Here is a 19,704-nt window from a genome sequence, read left to right on the forward strand (position 1 = left end):
TATATTTGATCAAGTACTCTTGCTTAAACATAAAATTGATTTTAGTAGCGAAACTGGCGAGGGTGGGGAGGGTAAGGGGATGGGTCACAGCTTCACTACTTGCAACATTTTGCTGCAGCTCTACTCGATACGAAAACAAGGAATTCATTTGTTCGCTGCGTAGAGGAGCGAACGATACCAGCCTGATTTGGCAGTATCACATTTAAAGAGACAGTAACGAATTACTGCTTGTGTGCGTGCGTCCCGCACGCTATTTGTATTTCTCAGAAAACCACGCAATAAAATCCGTTCCGGTCAGGTGAAAGTAAAAACATTTGATATTTACGTCACACAAGCCGAGCGTGGTGATGTGATTATGCGTAAACGGGCGCTGTTCCATTCTGCTTGACTGCCGATCAACAACTGTTGAACAGATAGGATTGCCTACAGCGACCAAGGAGAAGAGATATCGTGAAGTTTTGGACGCCTTCTCCTATGACCAACATGTCTGTACAAGAAAACTGGCAAACAAAGAGACTCACCATTAGAGAAAGAACCAAGTATATGCTAAACAACGATCTCTTCAGCGATGTGAAGTTTGTGGTTCGTAAGAGCGACCGCGAAAGTGAAAGTAAACAAGTGATTCCAGCTCATAAGTTTGTGCTGTCGATTGGCAGTCATGTGTTTGAAGCCATGTTTTGCGGTGCGCTAGCAGAGACTAGAGACTCTATTGAACTGCCGGATTGTGAGTACGAGATTCTGTTGGAGTTGTTTCGTTACATGTACAGCGATGAAACGTGGTTGAGCGGAAGTAATGTGATGGGAGTGTTGTACTTGGCTAAGAAATACATGGTGCCTTCACTCGCTGATGAATGTGCGGAATATTTGCAAAATAATTTAGATCCGTCAAATATTTTCAGCATTCTACCAACGGCTGAAAAGTATGAGGAGAAAGAACTTGTGGATCGATGCTGGAAGGTTATTGACAAGGAGACAAAAGCGGCAGTGAATTCGGACGGATTTGCGACAATTGAGAGATCCTTACTTGAAGCAGTAGTCTCAAGAGATACTCTGACCATTGAAGAGATCGATTTGTTTAAAGCTGTTGATCAGTGGGCAACAAAGGAGTGCGAAAAACAAGGTTTAGCAGAAAATGGTGAACAGAAAAGAAAGATTCTTGGCGAAGAGATTATCAAAGCGATTCGCTTTCCAGTGATGAAAGAAAAAGAATTTGCAACTGTCGTCCTTGATGCAAAAATCCTTTCTCCAGATGAAATCACCCTGTTTTTCAAGTTTTTCAATTCAGTATTGGCTACTCCTGTTGGATTTCCAGAGAGCAGACGGTCTGCTATGCCTGCTCACCGATGTTGTAGATTTAAATCGGTAAATGAGCGGGATTGGCGCTACGGTGGGGCAAAAGACTTTCTTAATTTTTCTGTGGACAAAGACATCATGTTACATGGACTGTGTTTGTTTGGCAGTGAAAACAATGACTACGAGGTGATATTGGAGATAAAGGATTGCAGTAATAATTCTACTGTGGTGTCCAAGGAAGGAACGTTTTTTTCAAAGCTTATGCAATGTAAAGGTAGTTCTTATTACGGGTTTGAGGTCCTGTTTGACTCTGTAGTTGATTTAAAGAAAACCAAGGAATACCGAATGGAAGCCAAAATATCTGGTCCAGAGTCGAGAGTATCAAGTAGCGGCCTTTGTACGGTCCAGATGTCAGGTGTGACGTTTACTTTTTACCAATATACCTCTTGTGGGAATGGAACGAGTTATTCACAGGGTCAATTTTCTGAATTTTTGTTTTCTTTGTAAGTTTCCATAGGCATGATTCTGTTAAATAATTAAATCTCCTAAACATTCTTTTGTTAGAATTTAACCCAAGCGTTCTCTGAGGACAGCATCTCGGGATGTTCCGAGAAACTCTGTTTCTTGAGGACGATGCCTACTAATTCGGAAACATTTTGCGCAGTTCTGACTCTGCGAGCAAATAAGATCTTCGCAAAGGCTATTGAAATGTAGAAAGAAAATTGGGGGTAACCAGGCTTTTTTTTTTAAATGATTAAGATTTCAGTTGGGAAAAAAACATACAGTACGTTGCTATGTATGTTGAAGCTTTTTAGAATTATTCCAGCTTATTCTTTTTAGATCTCAACACCCTTTGACTACGATGTGCTTTTTCTGCGTGGTCGTAAACCGCGCAAAAATACTTTTGTATTAAAAGGAAGAAAGGTTACATGGTAAGGTAATGCCACAAAAGCACGAATTCGTATGGTTTTGGATCCACATGTTTAAAATGAAATTTGTCACTTGATATGTAAAAATTATCACCTTGCACTCAGTCAAGTCTTAACTCTTTATTAGGGTCAAAACTACTATACTCGAAGAGGACCTACCAAACCACAAAACAGATGGTGGTCTCTGCCTGCAAACCCCCCTCCCCCCTCCCCTCTTCGTATAGATGGTGTCTTTATTCCATAACCACCCCTCTAGCCGGCGATAAAAAATGACAGTGAGATTCAAACTTCGCTTTTCTTGTTTTTCTAGTAACAGTGACTCTTGCTAGTTGAATATTTCTGTGTCAACTCAAATTTTAAACCTAATAAAATTTTGTTGGTAATGTTCATGAAATAGGTGGTGTCCTCGATAACCCCCCTACCCCAGACAAGGTGCATGGGTCCTCTTCGAACAAACTTGTTTTAACGAGGGTTTTGTCACAAGAATATACAGTGGAGGTTTGCCAAAAAAATAATTTAATAATCTTGTTTATACTCAAAATGTCGTATAACAAATACGAAAGGATTTAGGGCCTGGTGCGTTCCGGTGATTGACCAGTCTTACAGAATACGATGCAATTCCAGTATAAAAATCCTTTATCTGCTAATGGGAGGTTGTTTGAGTTGTCGAAATACAAAATGGTCACAGCGAATATCTTGTCGTTTCCCTTGGTAACAACTGAAGTGAAAATTTCCCATTTTTGCGCGACCACATTCATTGCACATCATGATCAGGAAAGAAGAGGGCTGCTAAAATTGGGTCTTATCGCAGGTTTTTAGCAGTCTTCCAAATACTATCTGACCTTTCCAGTGTTAGCCTTTCGTCAGATTCGCTCTGACGGAGGGCCAGCGCTCGAAACGACAGCACTCAAATCTGTGAACGGTGGCCAAATTACTTTAACTCTGTTGATAAAACCAAACATTCGATTCGTTTCCACTCCCCACCGATGCAGCAGCACAGGTTTTTCAGAAACTTTACCCCCCTCCACCCTCCCCCTAACATGCACTATCTTTAGTTTAGTTCCGACTTTAGTTTTAATACTTCCGGTTGTGTCCACATCTATTATGGCTATAATTATAAAGAATTTCCTTGGTTTAAAGAGGCTTGTCAAGGAATTTTTCTGCGTTATGGTGAAAGCCGTGCCACATATTTGATCAAATACTTTTGCTTGAACATAAAATTGGTTCCAGTAGCGTGGAAGGAGCGGGGGGAGGGGGGGGGGGGGGGTGGAAGTGCGGGGAGAATCGAAGTTGGTGAGCCTCGTGCCACTAGCTTGCACTGATTTGATTTAAACACTAATTTTCCCTGCTTGTGGAGGTGCAAACAATACTAAGCTGATTTGATAGAACGCGTCAAATGTCAGAAGTGTACAGACTTGTGTTCGTGAGCTTTCCACCCTTTACATTAAGTTGTCTTTTATCTGTTTTCATTATGACCAGGAGCGAGAAATTGCCGTCGGAAACTAGAGAAAATTAAGCCTTGGCAAGCCTTAGCTAAAGAGTTACATCCACTTGTTACTGTACGATAAAAACTCACTTGGGTGTTTGTGTATGTGAAAGAATACCGTAAATGTAACCACTTGAATGTTAAGTAACAGCATCTTTTTGCCTTGCCATTTCTCAAAACACCACGCAATAAAATCCATTCCAGCCCGCTGAAAGTGAAAATAATTGTTATTTCTGTCACGCCACTGCACCCTTTGGTACCAATGTCATACTGCTTGACTGATCTGTTTACTACGAGTGCCCTAACCAGAAACTTCATAAAATTTTAAAAGATTTTAAAGAGACGTTCAAATAGTCGAAGTATTGCATTAAATCCGTCCTGTCCTGTCCTGTCTTGTACTGTATTAAACTCAACTCAACTCATTAGAACTCATACAATTCAATTGCATACAGGCACCAAGACAAGTACTTATATTATAGTGGCTGGTAGCTCGAGTGGACACAAATCGTCAAAATGGCGTTTGAATCGGCCAGGACACACCAAGGGACAATTAAGTAAAAGTAAGAAGGCTTTATTTCGTATTATTTTCAGTTTCTCTCCGGCGACTCAGTCCAGCGACAATCTCACTAATATGGCTCATGCGAACTACTACAATTCCACTCAATTATCTGCACAGTTGACATATAAACTGCACCGAAATTTGGCTCTTAAGTACGCGGCAAGACAACCGTCTGAGGAAACCACAAAGCAAAGATAAAATCATAAATACATTGTATTTTTTCAATTACTTTAGATATATACCACTACCGTTTACACCTCCAAATCAGCTGTATTAATAACCTTGCTTTACATGCACACACTACGATTGGCCATGGGCTGCCTTTCGTGTGACCACTTGAATGTGAAGTATAAGGCGCTATCATCCCTCTGTGCTCTGTTTCTCAGAAAACCACGCAATAAAATCCGTTCTGGTCTGGTGAAAGTGAAAACATTTGATATTTACGTCACGCAAACTGAGCATCAGGTGATGTGCGGTATGCGTAAACGGGCGCTGTTCCATACTGCTTGACTGCCGATCAACAACTGTTTGATAGGAGTGCCTACAGCGACCAAGGAGAAGAGATATCGTGAACTTTTGGACGCCTTCTACTAGCCAACATGTCTGTCGAAGAAAACTGGCAGACAAAGAAAATCACCAGAGAAAAAACCAAGTTTATGCTCAACAACCATCTCTTCAGCGATGTGAAGTTTGTGGTTCGTCAGAGCGATGGTGAAAGTGAAAGTAAACAAGTGATTCCAGCTCACAAGTTTGTTTTGTTGATTGGCAGTCCTGTGTTTGAAGTCATGTTTTACGGTGAGCTAGCGGAGACTAGAGACTCTATTGAAATGCATGTCTGACTGTGAGTACGAGAATCTGTTGGAGTTGTTTTGTTACATGTACAGCGATGAAATGAATTTGAGCGGAAGTAATGTGATGGGAGTGCTATAGTTGGAGAAGAAGTACATGGTGGATTGATGCTGGAAGGTGATCGACAGGCAAACAGAAACGGCGGTGAAATCGGATGGATTTGCGACAATTGAGAGATCCTTACTTGAAGCAGTAGTCTTAAGAGATTCATTGAGCGTGAAAGAGGTCGATTTGTTTAAAGCGGTTGATTCGTGGGCAGCAAAACAATGTCAAAAACAAGGCTCATCAACAGATGGTGAATCGAAAAGAAAGATTCTGGGTGAGCGAATTGTTAAATCAATACGCTTTCCAGTTATGAAACAAGAAGAATTCGCCGCTGTTGTCATTGACGCCAAAATTCTAACTCCAGATGAAATATTCACCTTTTTCAAGTTTTTCAGTTCGACTTTAACTTCTCCAGTGGGATTTCCAGAGACCAGACGGTCTGGCATCTATGGTACTGTTCAACGATGTGGCAGATTTCAATCGATGGCACTGGGTATTTGGAGATATACTGGGAACAAAGACCGTCTTGATATCTCTATGAACAAAGACATAATTTTACATGGACTTTGTTTATGTGGGAGCGAGAGCAATGACTACAGTGTTACTTTGGAGATAAAGAATACCAATAAAAATTCTCGTGTTGCCTCAAAGTCAGGAACATTTTCTTCAAAGCCTCTGCAATACAAAAATGATAACTATCATGGATTTAAGGTTTTGTTTGATCCTCCAGTTAACTTAAAAAACAACACTTAGTACCAGATAGAAGCTTTAATATCTGGTCCAGATTTTTGGTGGGGGCAGAATGGCCACAGTACTCTAGTGTGCGATGGTGTAGCATTTACATTTTCAGCCTGCTTTTCAGGGTATACTAACGGAACACGTCCTGGACGAGGACAATTTTCTGAATTTCTGTTCTCGGTACCGTTCGTTACTTAAGATTTTAGTTTAAATATGACAAACAGAAACTGCATCCAATGTAGTTTCGGTGGATATCTGTTCGGAAGTCCAACATTGTCTCATAAATTGAAATCTAGTTGTAAAGTTTTAAAACAATTGAAGCAAGGTTTTCTCCGTATGACAAGCAGGTGTTTGTTGCTGCAGAATGCGGCATATATGTGTGAAGGACTACACTTTCAGTCGCCTTTGCTATTAACAGTCAATTTCTGTTTGTTGTCTAAATGGCAATTATTTTATTAGCCGTTTAACCCAGGCTGGGTAGCAAGCGTTTAAATGGGTCTTTGTGCCCTTTTGCTTTTGTGACCGCGCGGATATTGGGACGCGTCAAGAGAAAATGAGGCGCGTTCAACGGCAACTAACGCAGAAAATCCCACACTGAAACGCTTGCTACGTGGCTAGGTTTAACTAAAACCAAAGTAATTACTCCGACCAATCACATCGTTATGAGAGAAATACTGGAGCCAAAATATGCTTCAGGCTTCGAACAAAACCTTCAAAAACTAAGCTTCAACGAGCAAGCAAAACAATGCTGACCTTTTTGAGAGGTCCACATGTTACACATAAATTTAAATACTTAATAATGTTAATTCTAGATTGTTCCTGTAAGTGATGGAATTTTTTTGGGGGGGAGGGAGGGGGGGGGGTCCCCCCAGCCCATCCCCACCACTGTTCCTGTTTTATGAAACCAGTCCGTTTCGGTCTGGTGAAAAAAAAGATTTATATTTCTGTCACGCAAACTTCGCCCTTGGCGGTAGCAATATGATATGCATAAATGGGCGCTGTTCCACACTACTTGACTGATCAACAATTGGAAACCGACTGATTGATCTCGGAGTGCCTAAAGTGGCAAAGAAAAGAGAAGGATCGTAAATTTCAGAACGAGTTTCAATAACCAACATGTCTGTCCAAGGAAAATGGCAAACAAAGAGACCCACCATCAGAGAAAGAACCAAGTTTATGCTCAACAAGGATCTTTTCAGCGATGTGATGTTTATGGTTCGCGAGAGCGATGGTGAAAGTGAAAGTAAACATCAAGTGATTCCAGCTCACAAGTTTGTGCTGTCGATTAGCAGTCCTGTGTTTGAAGCCATGTTTTACGGTGAGCTAGCGGACACTAGAGACTTTATTGAACTGCCTGACTGTGAGTACGAGAGTCTGTTAGAATTGTTTCGTTACATGTACAGCGATGAAGTGAATTTGAGCGGAAGTAATGTGATGAGAGTGTTATACTTGGCTAAGAAGTACAAGGTGCCTTCGCTCGCTGATATATGCACGGAATATTTGCAAAAAAATTTAGATCCGTCTAATGTTTTCAACATTCTACCAACGGCTGAAAAGTATGAGGAGAAAGAGCTGGTGGATCGATGCTGGAAAGTGATCGATAGGCAAACAGAAGCAGCAGTGAAATCGGATGAATTTGCGACAATTGAGAGATCCTTACTTCAAGTAGTAGTCTCAAGAGATTCACTGAGCGTGAAAGAGGTTGATTTGTTTAAAGCCGTTGATTCATGGGCTACAAAACAATGTCAAAAGCAAGGCTTATCAGCAGATGGTGAATCGAAAAGAAAGATTCTGGGTGAGCGGATTATTAAATCAATACGCTTTCCAGTTATGAAACAAGAAGAATTCGCCGCTGTTGTCATTGACGCCAAAATTCTAACTCCAGATGAAATCTCCACATTTTTCAAGTTTTTCAGTTCGACTTTAACTTTTCCAGTGGGATTTCCAGAGACCAGACGTTCTGGCATCTATGGTGGTGTTCAACGATGTGGCAGATCTCAATCGGTGGCACTGGGTGGTTGGAGTTATACTGGGGACAAAGACCGTCTTGGGGACTCTTGATATCTCTATGAACAAAGATATAATTTTACATGGACTTTGTTTATGTGGGAGCGAGAGCAATGACTACAGTGTTACTTTGGAGATAAAAAATGCTCATAACAATTCTCGTGTTGCCTCAAAGTCAGGAACATTTTCTTCAAAGCCTCTGCAATACAAAAATGATAACTATCATGGATTTGAGCTTTTTTTTTTTATTCGGCTCCAGTTAACTTAAAAAAGAACACTAAGTCCAGATAGAAGCGTTAATATCTGTTCCAGGATCTTGGATTGGGGAAAATGGCTGCAGTACTGTACTGTGCGATGGTGTGACATTTACATTTTCAACCTGCTCTTCAGGGTATACCAACGGAACACGCCCTGAACGAGGACAATTTCCTGAATTTCTGTTCTCCGTGCAGTTCGTTACTTAAGATTTTAATTTAAGTATGACAAACAAAAACGGCATCCAATGGAGTTTCGGTGGATATCTGTTCGGAAGTCCAACATTGTCTCAAAAATTGAAATCTCGTTGTTTTAAAACAATTGAAGCAAGGTTTTCTCCGTGTGACAAGTACGTGTTTATTGCTGCGGAATGCGGCATATATGATTGTGTGAAGCACTACACCTTCAGTCGCCTTTGCTATTAACAGTCAATTTCTGTTTGTTGTTTAAATATCAATTGTTTTGTCAGCCTTTTAACCCAGCTCGGGTAGCAAGCGTTTAAATGGGTCTTTGTGCCTTTTTTTGCTTCTGTGATCGCGCGGATATTGGGACGCGTTCAACGGCAAGTAACGCAGAAAACTCCACACTGAAACACTTGCTACACAGGCTAGGTTTAACTAAAACCAAAGTAATTACTCCGACCAATCACATCGTTAGAAGAGAATCAAGAAAGTAGGAAGAAACAATGGCCACGCCTAAAGAAAGAAGCACGTGCGGTGCGGAGCGGAGTTTGTAATTTATTGTAATTTTTTTCCATTATGTTCTCGTGCTCGTCTTGTCCCGCCTCGACTAGCTTTGTGGCTATTTGCGGGACAAGCCCCTTATATCATCTGAATTTGTAAATAATATTGTTGTTGATGTTGTTGTTATTGTTAAGAAAGCAAGAGAAGGGAAAGCGAGAAAAGAGGGTAAATCAGCTTATTTTAGTAGGAAAGAACCGAACAAATTGTATATTGAAGGGCGTTTTGTTGCTCCTTAAAATGCTTCCTTTAATTTAGAAAGTTTATATCTAATCGGTTGCAGTCTCTAACCATTTGGTGATAAAGAAACAGAAAATCTAAATATATATCTCTTTATTCAAATTGCAGAAGCCTTTTTTGCATAATCACTAGTTCAAGTAGTACCAAATCCCATGGGCTGCGTGAAGGATACAAGTATCCGCAGTCTCTGTACCTTATCATTGTGGGTGTGTGTGGTCTGTACACTGTCTGTACTACTATTATTTTCATTCGTGAATCTGTAACTAAATAAAATGGAATAAAAACTGTGAAAATACAAAACAAAAACAAACAAAGCAAAACATCGTTAGCAAACAGCAGAGAAGAATATTAATTCGAAAGAAAATATATGCAACTGGTGAAAAGCGCGGGAAAACCTGTGCGAAAAAGTCGTGATTGCTTTCGCTTTTAACTCCAATTCACAATATGCTGGGAAAATATCAGTTTAAGCACTCCCCCCTCCCCCCTCTAAAAAAATGAAGTCACTCATTTCAAACCCATAATACAGAACAAAAACAAATCCATTTTCACTTTCTCGCCCCTTTTTAATAAAGCCGACTATGCAAGGCGGGGCACTCCACCTAGCGACGAAACGTGCCTGTATACAGCTGTTTCGACAAAGGCTGTCCATAAAAGCGTAAAAGCGAATGCGACAAAGACGAAAGGTACTCTGGTAAATACCCAATGAATTTCAACAAATGCTCAGAATCCATATTGCCCGCCATCACAAGTCTTCACTGTTTGGTCGAGAGATTTTGGATTCTGAGCTTTTGTTGAAATGTATTGGGTATTTCCCAGACTACCCTTCGGCATCGTCGCGAACGCTTTTACGCTTTTTAGGACAACCTTTGTCGAAACAGCTGTATATTTTATAAGGCGCTTTAAACACTGTGTCATGTACACTAGTTAACTATTAACCACTTATGTTTACGTTAAAATATAAATTTTAGAGCCCTTATCTCTCTCATTGAAACTGTGACCCTGAAGAAGACTAATAGTACTAAATGAAATATTGCCCCCAAAAATATTACTCTTTGTCGTATAGTGTCAGCTATGCAAAAACTTTGGTTTATTTACAAGCAAATTGACGTCTAGCACGTGCATCTCCACTACAAAGGATCCGACATGCAGCCAAAATCATTCAGAACAGTTTATTTGGACGTCTTAAAGGCTGGTCTCCATATGATCGCGGATCGCAGATCGCCGATCGCAATAAGTTCTGCAATCGTCTGCGATCCTGGGATCGGGATCGCAGACGATCGCAGAAGATAGAACCATGTTCTATCTCCTGCGATCGTCTGCGATCAATTGCGATTGTTTGCGATCTGCGATCTGCCATCTGCGATCCGCGATCATATGGAAACCAGCCTTTAGATAGAACATGGTTCTATCTTCTGCGATCGTCTGCGATCACGATCGCAGGATCGCAGACGATCGCAGAAGTAGTTTCCATATGATCGCAGACGATCGCAGACCTTATTGCGGGATCATATGGAAACCAGCCTTTATGGTATTCTTCATTCAAAAGCCAGGCGGTGAGCTTTGTTGCTCCTTTGAATTCGTAGTGGTGAAAGGCAAGCGGAATTTAGAATTTAAAAACAGGCTATCCAAAATGTTAGAAAGAAATGGCAAAAACTGAACGAAAATTCCTGGGAGGAAGTACAATACAACGCAAAAGTTACGCATGCCGCTAAAAAAGGAGATGACGAAGTTCCTTCCAGTAGTATTAATTATTAAAGCGAACGCATGCTCCCCTTATAAAATTCTATCTCTAAGTCTTTTGAAATGCCAAGAAATGCATCTCAGATTGTCAATACTTATGTAAAATTTTCATTGTATCAACTTAAACATGTTTTCCTTTCTTTTGAAATACTGGAGCCAATGCTTTAGGCTTCGGAGAAAACCTTCAAAACCTAAGTTGCAACGAGCAAAGCAAAACAATAATGAGTTTTCTGGAAGGTCTGCATGCATGTAAAATACTTAGTAATGTTAAATGTAGGTTGTACCTGTAAGTGATGGATTTTTTTGGGGGTGGAAGCCCCCCCACGCTCCCAAGCCCATCCCCACCACGGTCCCTGTTTTATGAAATATTTTTCTTAACCAACAAGGAAAAATATAATAATCATCAACGTATCTTGCGAAGCTTGGAAAATGAGAAGAAAGAGACGACTGCGTCGAAAGACAAACGGGTATGGTATGAGAGGGTACAGGCGTACAAAACTGTCACAGCAATGACAGACATTTTTAAAACTTTTAATAACGACAAAGCCGGTTATTCGGTTACATGTGTATTACTGAACAGTTTTCCTGGTATATAACATCACATTTTGCATTGATCACTTTTCACAGATTTTCTAAGCACTCAGCGAAAAACAAATTTCTGGGCTATTTAAGCGGCCCTTTAACATACAATTTATTGTGTCTCATTTTATTTATTGCAATCAGTGTACACTCTTTTTTTTATAAGAACCATTTTTTATAAGAACGCCGAGGCTGAGTTTAGCCAATATTTCAAGAACGTATTTTAAAAGAACATTCCTCATGCTGAGAGTCGATTAAGAACATTTTTATTTTACGTATTATGTTTTGTATAACATTAACAATCATGGTGACACACATCTCGGTTTGTCATAATCAGCAGTTCTTGATACCAGATCTAAGCAGGCAATGCACTTTGATAGGTTTCCTGGTCACTTCCGCATTGATTTACTGAAATACATGTAGCGTATACCATGTAATTTAAGAACAACTTCAGAATGTTTTTAGCTACAAATCGCAGAAAAATATAAGAACATTCAGCCTCAGCTCCAAAATTAGACGCGTTCTTATAAAAAAAAACAGAGTGTATCTCATTTCTCATGTCTGATGTTGAATGTAACTCACGTGTTACAGATGAAAATTGAATGTACACTCTGTTCAGCTTTTTGGCCATGTACCTCCAAAGTACATATACAAGCCTGCAACTGCGTCTGTTGCCGGTGACACCGCTCTTGTCAGACACTTGGTCAGTTAATTGAACATAAACCATTTTGGATGTTCAGCTGTAGCTTTGTTTCGATGACCACCCCAGCAGCTAAAGAACACATGCCTTTCTAGACTAGTGGAATTTTGCACCCTCTATAACTTCGGAAGTATAAAACTAATGACGATGACACTTAGAGTGATAGATAGTACGTCAAAATATGTTTCCCTTTAGGTCTGCAACGGAAGGTAATGATGTCATATGACGCGAAAATTAACGGCGGCCATTTTGGATTGATTACATGCACTTTGGGAGAGAAAAGATCTTCATCGGAGTTAGATTTGTCACAAGACGACTTCTTAAGGGGCGAAACATGAAGGACAAACGACAGATTCGCAGGAGGAGGGATGAAGTCTGGATTCCTTACAAAAACAGACTTAAGAAAGTCTATGTCAGAGTCACTCCTTATTTTTGGGTAAGGGTCAGTTTACAAGGAGGTAAGGTAACGTCTAGTGGAAATTTAAGTGAAAACTTCTATAGGGCCAAAAAATTGGAATTTTGTGACAACAACAAGTTTTGGCCCAAGCACAATACTCAGTTGTGAGTTGTGAGTGGATGGACAGAAGCATGATACTTGACTTGTTGTGGCTCCTAGGGTAATAAGTAGTTTAGTATGCACCATTTGGTCCTCTCTTTTGCGGAGCCTGAATCTAATTAATTTGCAGAAAAATAAATTAACGTCTATGACGAATAACTGCATCATCGGGGTGGAAGGGGGTCATGTGATTTTATCATTAAAAGAAAAGGATAGAATGTTTAGGGTATAACTGGTTTGACAGGGTTTTGAAGGAAATGTTGACGAAATCGCTTAGAAAATGAGAAACTTTTTTCTGGTGTATTGATTACTTGCTGCTAAAGTGTGCATGTTAATAATGGCGCTCACAAGCTAAACACACACAGAGGTTTCACAATATGTATATCACAACTAGAAATACGTGACTTGCAGAACCTCGCGAAGCTGGGGATTGGTGGAAAGCCCCCTTTACTCATAATATGCGGCATCAAATGAGGAGATTAAATGGTTTCTGAACATAGCAACTATTTTGATGAGCGTGGTCTTTTCGTAGTTCCACAGGCTTAGCCTAGTTTGCGGTTGAAAATCTATTTCTGAGGCGACGAAATGTACAACAGGCGTGCAGCGCTGTCGTGTTCGATGAATTTATTTCCCACGGAAAATTATTTTACCGCGGCCACAAAACGTGTAATTTCTTCAATGCAATCTTTCACAAAAAAGATTTCTGGAAAAAAGGGAAAAGATTCTGGAAAGATAGTTCTGTATCCAGTGAATATTGATGAACATTGCAGTTGAAATTTGATCCCGCACGTAAACTTTCTCGATGTATGCAAATTTTGCTCCAGACGACGCCAGACAGTCCGACGTCATTCGTACTTTGTTTTTCACTGTTGCTAGTCAACAGTGCGGACACCTTCAACGAAACATACATATAAATATATTTTTCGCTCGAATTCGCACGGCTTAGCTCCGCTCGGGCCGACTCGGCCCGACAAATTTATTAACCCCGCTACGCTCGGGAATAAAGCTGATTATATCTTTGATGTTGATGACTGTCCACCTTCACTCACGTTATCAGGAGTCAACGCGCTTTTGGCTATCAGACCGGAGACTAAAACGGTACCAAACGGTGCATACTATACTACTGCAATACGGCTCGGAAACCCGAGACAACTTTATTTCGGTTGCCAAAGAAACACTAGCACCAGGGCTACCCTACCTCCTTTTAAGTATGCAGGCCCTTTAATGGAGATTGGGACTAAACCATTTCGTCTCGTGTTCTTCCTCTCTTGGGGTTGTTTTTGTTCCTCCGTTTTGTAGTCAGCCAGCGTTTCTTCCTCCTGAGCTGAATCCTCTGTCTTCCCGGAGTCAGTTATTTCCAACACGTTGATTTTTTTCTTTCGGATATAGACGCTTTCCGTTACGGAAATCATTTTCAGTTCCACTTTTGTTGGAAACCTTTTGAAATTTATCATCCGTTTCAGCGTTTGTTGCCTTGCACGGCTTGTCATCCTGCATTACCATCGTCTTCTTCTTTAAGCGATCCAGGTGCGTCTCTGCTGGTTCTGGTTCCGATTCACTTTTACTGGACATGTCTTCTTTTTCGTCAGATTGGGCCGAATTTTTCCCATGTTGGTAATTAGACGATGGACGACATTCCCTCTGAAAGTGAAATGCGTTTCTCCTTCGGAATCGCTGCCCAATCCTTTTTTTCTGGACTCTTCGTCACACCGAACTCTGTCGCCATTCCAGTTCCTGCACTTGGCATCCCCTTTTCCACCACCGTCTTCTTTTTCTTTATCCCCCAAGCTCCTCCACGCTCAGTCACCAGGGAAAATGAGCTTGCAATGACTGCACCAGAGAGTGCGCCTGATGTCGAAAAACAGATATCTCCTTTTGCAGTTTTTCTCCACCATCTAGTCTACTCTCTTTGGCTTCAGGGACGCGGAGATGAGCTGGCAGAGCCTCGGAGGGCATTACCTTATTACCACCAGAAAACGTGATTCCACTTGCTTTAATGCCACCATTCTTCTTAGCAGCAGCCTGTTTAGGGTTTCGTTTCCCTATTTCTTTACCCGGTCCAGTTGGCCTCTCTTTAAAATCGCTTGATCCAAAGGGATCTTTCAGGAATTGCTTGAAGGCGGAGCGAAGTCGTCTGGTCTGAAGGTAGTAGATAATCGGGTTAACTACGCTCGAAAAGAAAGTAGCATTCCACGCGATAAACCCGAACCAAGAGTCGACCTGGCTCATTTCCCTTTGACCCACCACTGCATACACGATTGCAGGAACGTATGACATGAAATAAGCAGCTACTGTCATGGCGATGGTCTTGGTCGCTTTGATGTATGTTTGCAGTCGCGCTTGTTCTTGAAGTGCACGTGAATTCATCTGCGCTTTCCGCAAAAAGAACACAGAAAAGGATTCCTCAAGCAACTAAAAGACAATCGGGGTGGGTAAATGGCTGTATTAATACTACACGCATGTGGCAGACACCTGCGGGACCACAGTAACATAACTACACATGCATCTATCAATCTCGTCCTTAGAGTTACGATCCTTTTGGTCAGTGCCGCGATCAAGGGCACTCGTGATTTAAGATAGCGCTGGCCTAAAGGATGGCAGTCCTGGGACGAGAACGTTCACCCAAGTACCCAGGCATTACTACGCGCTTACGGTGGTGGATATATAGTTTACATAACTGTATGTTCATTTTGTATCCGGCTTTAGCATATGTATTATATATGCAATAGGTCAACATGCTGTCCAATTTGGAAATAATTGGATGAGAAAAATTCCTAGCTTTGCCAAAATTGGACGAAACCACAGGTCGTGTCCAGTTTGGCTTTCAGAGGACATTTTAGAATTCATTTCTTTCCAAATTGAAAAAGCAAGCAGTGCTGTTACTTGTGAATTACATTGTACGGTGTTAGGTAATAATACACACTACGCATGAGAATTTTGAAACTAATCGACTAATAATACGACAGTTAACACCTCAGCGACATGATAGAGTGACTACGTGCACTAATAGTAGCCAACTGACATCGAGCTGGTATAACATTCTATCATTAAAGTTGTTTACAAACTGAAATCTTATATTTCATTGCCAGCAAGTTTGACGCAGGAGAATGTAAGCCTAGGATGAAAGATCAAACTTTTTCTCCGTCAGCTGGCTATGTCTCTGTAATGGAGCGACAGACTACCTCTCCTGAAGATTATTGTAGAAGCACTTTCGGAAATGGAATCATTGTTAACTGGTTTTCATAAAGCCGGTTGGCTTCATTGTCCTATGAGAGGCTCGTAGCGACGTCTCTAGTGAGCTTGCTTTGGGTAACAACAATTTTAAGGTAAAAGTATAGTAGCATCGAGATCATTTCTTGGAAATTCTATGCTCGCTATTTTTTAATTAGTTGAAGTCTTTTCAATCCGCAGCCTGGTTGACAACCTTCTAGCCTTCGACGAAGAGTAGCCATGCTGTCACGATGAAGCAGAGAAAACACGAATCGAGATCGAGCAATGATTGTACACGCACAGTGGCAAAACTTTTCCTCATAGAACTTAAGTTCAAAGAGTTCATTTTATCATGATTTCGGTTATGTTCGTTTCGCGTTTCAACACAAGCAGGATTGGTCACGATCATGAATCAATGTATGTTTTTGTCCGCGCATTTAAAAAGTCAACGCGCTTACAATTATAGGAAAGTTGTAAAGATACGTTAGAAACGGTTTTCTCTTATACAAATGCTTTTAAAGGTAGTTTTGAAAGATTGCAGCGACGAAGCATTTTGATAGTGTTTTTTACTTCACTTTAGTTCCATAAAGTTGATGAAGAATAAGAAATTGCGTTGGCGGGTATATCACTGTCACGACTGGAGTCAGTGAGAAGAGAGTTCCTGTAGAACGATGGATACATAGGCCGGGAACAGACCAATGTTATGACATGAAGAATATTGTAAGTGATGAGAACAACTTTAACAATATTATACGTGATTCTTTGGGTATCCAATGCGGATCTCAGAAGACAGGTGGCTCTGTGGCTCCTTGAAAAAACGTACCTGCAGCAGTTTTCTGGACTCGCTGAATGTTTATCTTATTCTTGCCTGGGCAGACCATGGAGAATGTTGTTTCAGCAGTATAATCCAAGCGTTATAAGTAATATAGCAAACACGAGAAAGGGTGTTTCATTCGATTTCCATTCACCCTGAAGTGGGTTGAAAAAACAACTGAAGGCGCAGTTGACTTTTTTTTAACCAACTTCGATGAGTTTGGAAATCACATGAAACACTCTTTCCAGTATTTGACGAAGCCTCTCTAACCGAAATAATAGTTTTTGGAGAAATTCAAAGAAAACGTTCACCAAATTTTGTGATAATTAAGATCACGTTTTCAAATCTTCTTCATGGTAGTGATTTCCTGTGTTTTCTCTTCGTGAATTACAAACGAATTTGAGAACATCACTTCATTAACGATGAAAATTAAGATAACATTTTTGTGGTATTATCCTGAAGTGGTCTGTCAAAAAAGTTTAATAAATTTTTATGCTTGGATTAAAACACGAACACATATATGCTAAAATCTGAGATGTAACATTTAATTCGATTGTATAATCAAATTAGATCGCTTCATTCCAAATACTTTATACGGCTTTGTATTCGGACTTCTTCAACATTTTGGAAAAATATTCTTGCGAAAGAATCAAAAATGATATCATTTTCGAAAGGTCTTGTCTTAAAAAATGCGTTAAAATATTTTGAAAGAAGTATCAAGCTGAGTGAAGTGGTGGCACCCGACAACAAGCCAGGCCGAGTGGAGAGTACAATATTCCCTCCTTTTGTAAATTTTGTTCAACCTCGTTTTGTGATGTTTATGCCTAAAACGAAAAATTCTCTCTGTCTATTTTGTTCCTGTTCGACAGTGCCCCAATCTTTGATTTCTGATAGTTTTTATATATAGTTTTTATAGGAGCTTACTTACTCAGCTACAAAACTAAGAGATTGATTTAAAAGCGAGTGTAGTTTAGTTTCTTTTTCTGTTTAAATTATCTGGAAAACTAATCACACCACCTCCACAAAAACTTACGACCTTTGCTTAAACTGACTGAGAAAGACGTATTGACATACCTTCTTTTTCTGCTTCTTGATCGAGTGAATCGTCAGAAAACCAGTGAACCAGTCCACCGCAAATGATGAATAATGTCATGAACCCCGCCACAAAATACTTTCCTTGTTTGTAAATCTCAGCTCTATATTCAATACCATGAGCGTCGCCGAGATCGATGCCGAACAGTGGAATTGAGCATAACACCACCATCAAGGTACATGTTAACCAGTTGAGGCAAGAAATAACTACAGCTTTCCTTTTAGTCTTCCAGGCCAAGTATCTCATGTCGAAAGCAATGGCAAAGTACATGCTTGCCATCAAAGCCAGCATCGACGCAAGATTGAGAACAATGAAGAGGCGATTGAAAAAGCTGGCCATGATTGCAAGCGTCTTTCCTGAGAACCAAGTCGTCTCCCATATCGCGGAGATCAAGTGAACAGGCCTGTTGATGACGGCGTTGAGTATGTCAACGGCAGAAAGATTGGTGATGAGGACGTTCGGAAGTGTTCGTAGAGATTTAAATCGGGCGATGACGGTCAGAACCGAACCATTACCAAACACTACACAAAGGCCTTGAGCAACTACCAGCACACTCATGACGAGTTTGCTGGAAAATGGCTTCGATGGATACATTTTGAGAGTGTTTCTTTTTCCCTGGAGAGCAGGCGTCTCAAGTGTTGTGCTAGTTTAGACTGTGTAAGAGATTTGTTCTCCCATTCAAATTTAAATTCTGCAATTTCCTGTGCATTGATAAAGAAGCAAGAGACACTTCGGTTTGCCGGTGATTTGTTGTGAAAAAAAAAAATTAGACAACAGTAGATTCTCTAGCAATCTTTGTGGCATTGTGGGTGTTGAGTTATGGGATCACCTGGTTAAAAGGGTTCTCAATCACCACTGAAATCAGTGGGTATAATACAGGGAAATTGTGTATGTAGGGGAAAGGTTGTAAGTTGGGGAAAAAAAATAAAAATACTCATATTGAGGGAGCAAAAGACTGCAGGGCAGCCACCTCGACCACAACAGAGCAAAAACAAAAACAAACAAAAAATTAAAAACACTTATAGCGGAGCTCCGCACGCCGGAGGCGTGCGTGCGGAGCCCCATAGCTAAGAGAATTTGGTAACCCGTGAATGCGAGAAATTTTGGTTTGGTTATGACGTCACTTTTGTCCATCCATACGACCGTACGACCGTACGCCCGTACGCCCGTACGCAGCCACAGGAAAACTTAGGTGTGTGAAGCCGTGCGGCGACCCGCGTTTGTTTGGCTGGAAGTTGCATCGCCAACTGCTTTAATTAAGAAAACAAAAAGTTCTTTTGAAGAGAACAAAATACAAAGTCAATTTATGTGACCGACAGCGGGAGAAACAGCAAGACGTCTAGCGGCGGGAGAAACAAATCGACTGGCAGAATCTTGAAGTGAAACCATTTTACTCCGATCCTTCGTGACGAAACTTGGATTTTTGCTCTTTAAGTGAAACGTTTCGCTCACTTGATGTTGTAAAACAAACGAAAAAAGTTAGCTATAGAATAAATAGGACTTGTTATTGTCCGGAGAGCCGAGTATATTCATGTAATTTTGTTGACAAAACTTTGCTGGTTTGCTGTCTTGCAAGATCTTGATTTCTTGCCCCTGATTTCTTGCAGTGTTAACACGCCGTTTAATTTAAGCTGAAGCTGCTAAATACCGCTAACTTCAGAGGAGTCTTTTGAGATCATTTTTTTCGTTCCATGTTGATTAATTCCTTGGGAGTTTTATTTTCTAATGGGGTGATTTTCCGCCTTTTCTCGCTTTAGAATTTGGGGTGATTTTCCGCCATTCCCCATTTCGCCGTTCCACCCTTCCAGCTTTTAGCGTCACCGGCATCCGAACATTTTCACTCCGATCTGGCGCGTCGAAACGTTTGATTT

General features: G+C 40.7%; 3 protein-coding genes and 1 pseudogene across 3 annotated transcripts in view; 3 read left to right on the forward strand and 1 right to left on the reverse strand.

Moving 5' to 3' along the window:
• LOC146479648 (BTB/POZ domain-containing protein 6-like) overlaps nucleotides 1-19,704 on the forward strand; it is a 74,632-nt gene that overhangs the window by 43,556 nt on the left and 11,372 nt on the right. The gene's annotated exons all lie outside the window — the stretch shown is intronic.
• On the forward strand, nucleotides 484-1,886 carry LOC146479655 (BTB/POZ domain-containing protein 6-B-like). The gene has a single exon (XM_085110510.1). The coding sequence runs from the start codon at nucleotides 484-486 to the stop codon at nucleotides 1,798-1,800; it is 1,317 nt and encodes a 438-aa protein (XP_084966636.1). The 3' UTR covers nucleotides 1,801-1,886.
• LOC146479656 (BTB/POZ domain-containing protein 6 pseudogene) lies at nucleotides 7,016-8,144 on the forward strand (annotated as a pseudogene).
• Nucleotides 14,520-18,427, reverse strand: LOC146479657 (growth hormone secretagogue receptor type 1-like). The gene is made up of 2 exons (XM_085110293.1): nucleotides 17,815-18,427; nucleotides 14,520-15,088 (listed from the first exon to the last, which is right to left on the reverse strand). Exons 1-2 carry the CDS (start codon nucleotides 18,425-18,427, stop codon nucleotides 14,520-14,522), a joined length of 1,182 nt encoding a protein of 393 aa, XP_084966419.1.

Source organism: Pavona decussata, unplaced genomic scaffold (genome assembly GCF_977016875.1).
Source record: "Pavona decussata unplaced genomic scaffold, jaPavDecu1.1 SCAFFOLD_58, whole genome shotgun sequence".
Classification (NCBI taxonomy): Eukaryota; Metazoa; Cnidaria; class Anthozoa; order Scleractinia; family Agariciidae; genus Pavona; species Pavona decussata.

Bases quoted from the DNA above. Each gene is read 5' to 3' on its own strand.
- LOC146479655 (XM_085110510.1), top strand. From the start codon at position 484: ATGTCTGTACAAGAAAACTGGCAAACAAAGAGACTCACCATTAGAGAA.
- LOC146479657 (XM_085110293.1), bottom strand. From the start codon at position 18,427: ATGTATCCATCGAAGCCATTTTCCAGCAAACTCGTCATGAGTGTGCTG. The intron at 15,089-17,814 runs GTATGTCAATAC...TTTTGCGGAAAG, and splicing joins TCAAGAAGCAGAAAAAGAAG to CGCAGATGAATTCACGTGCA.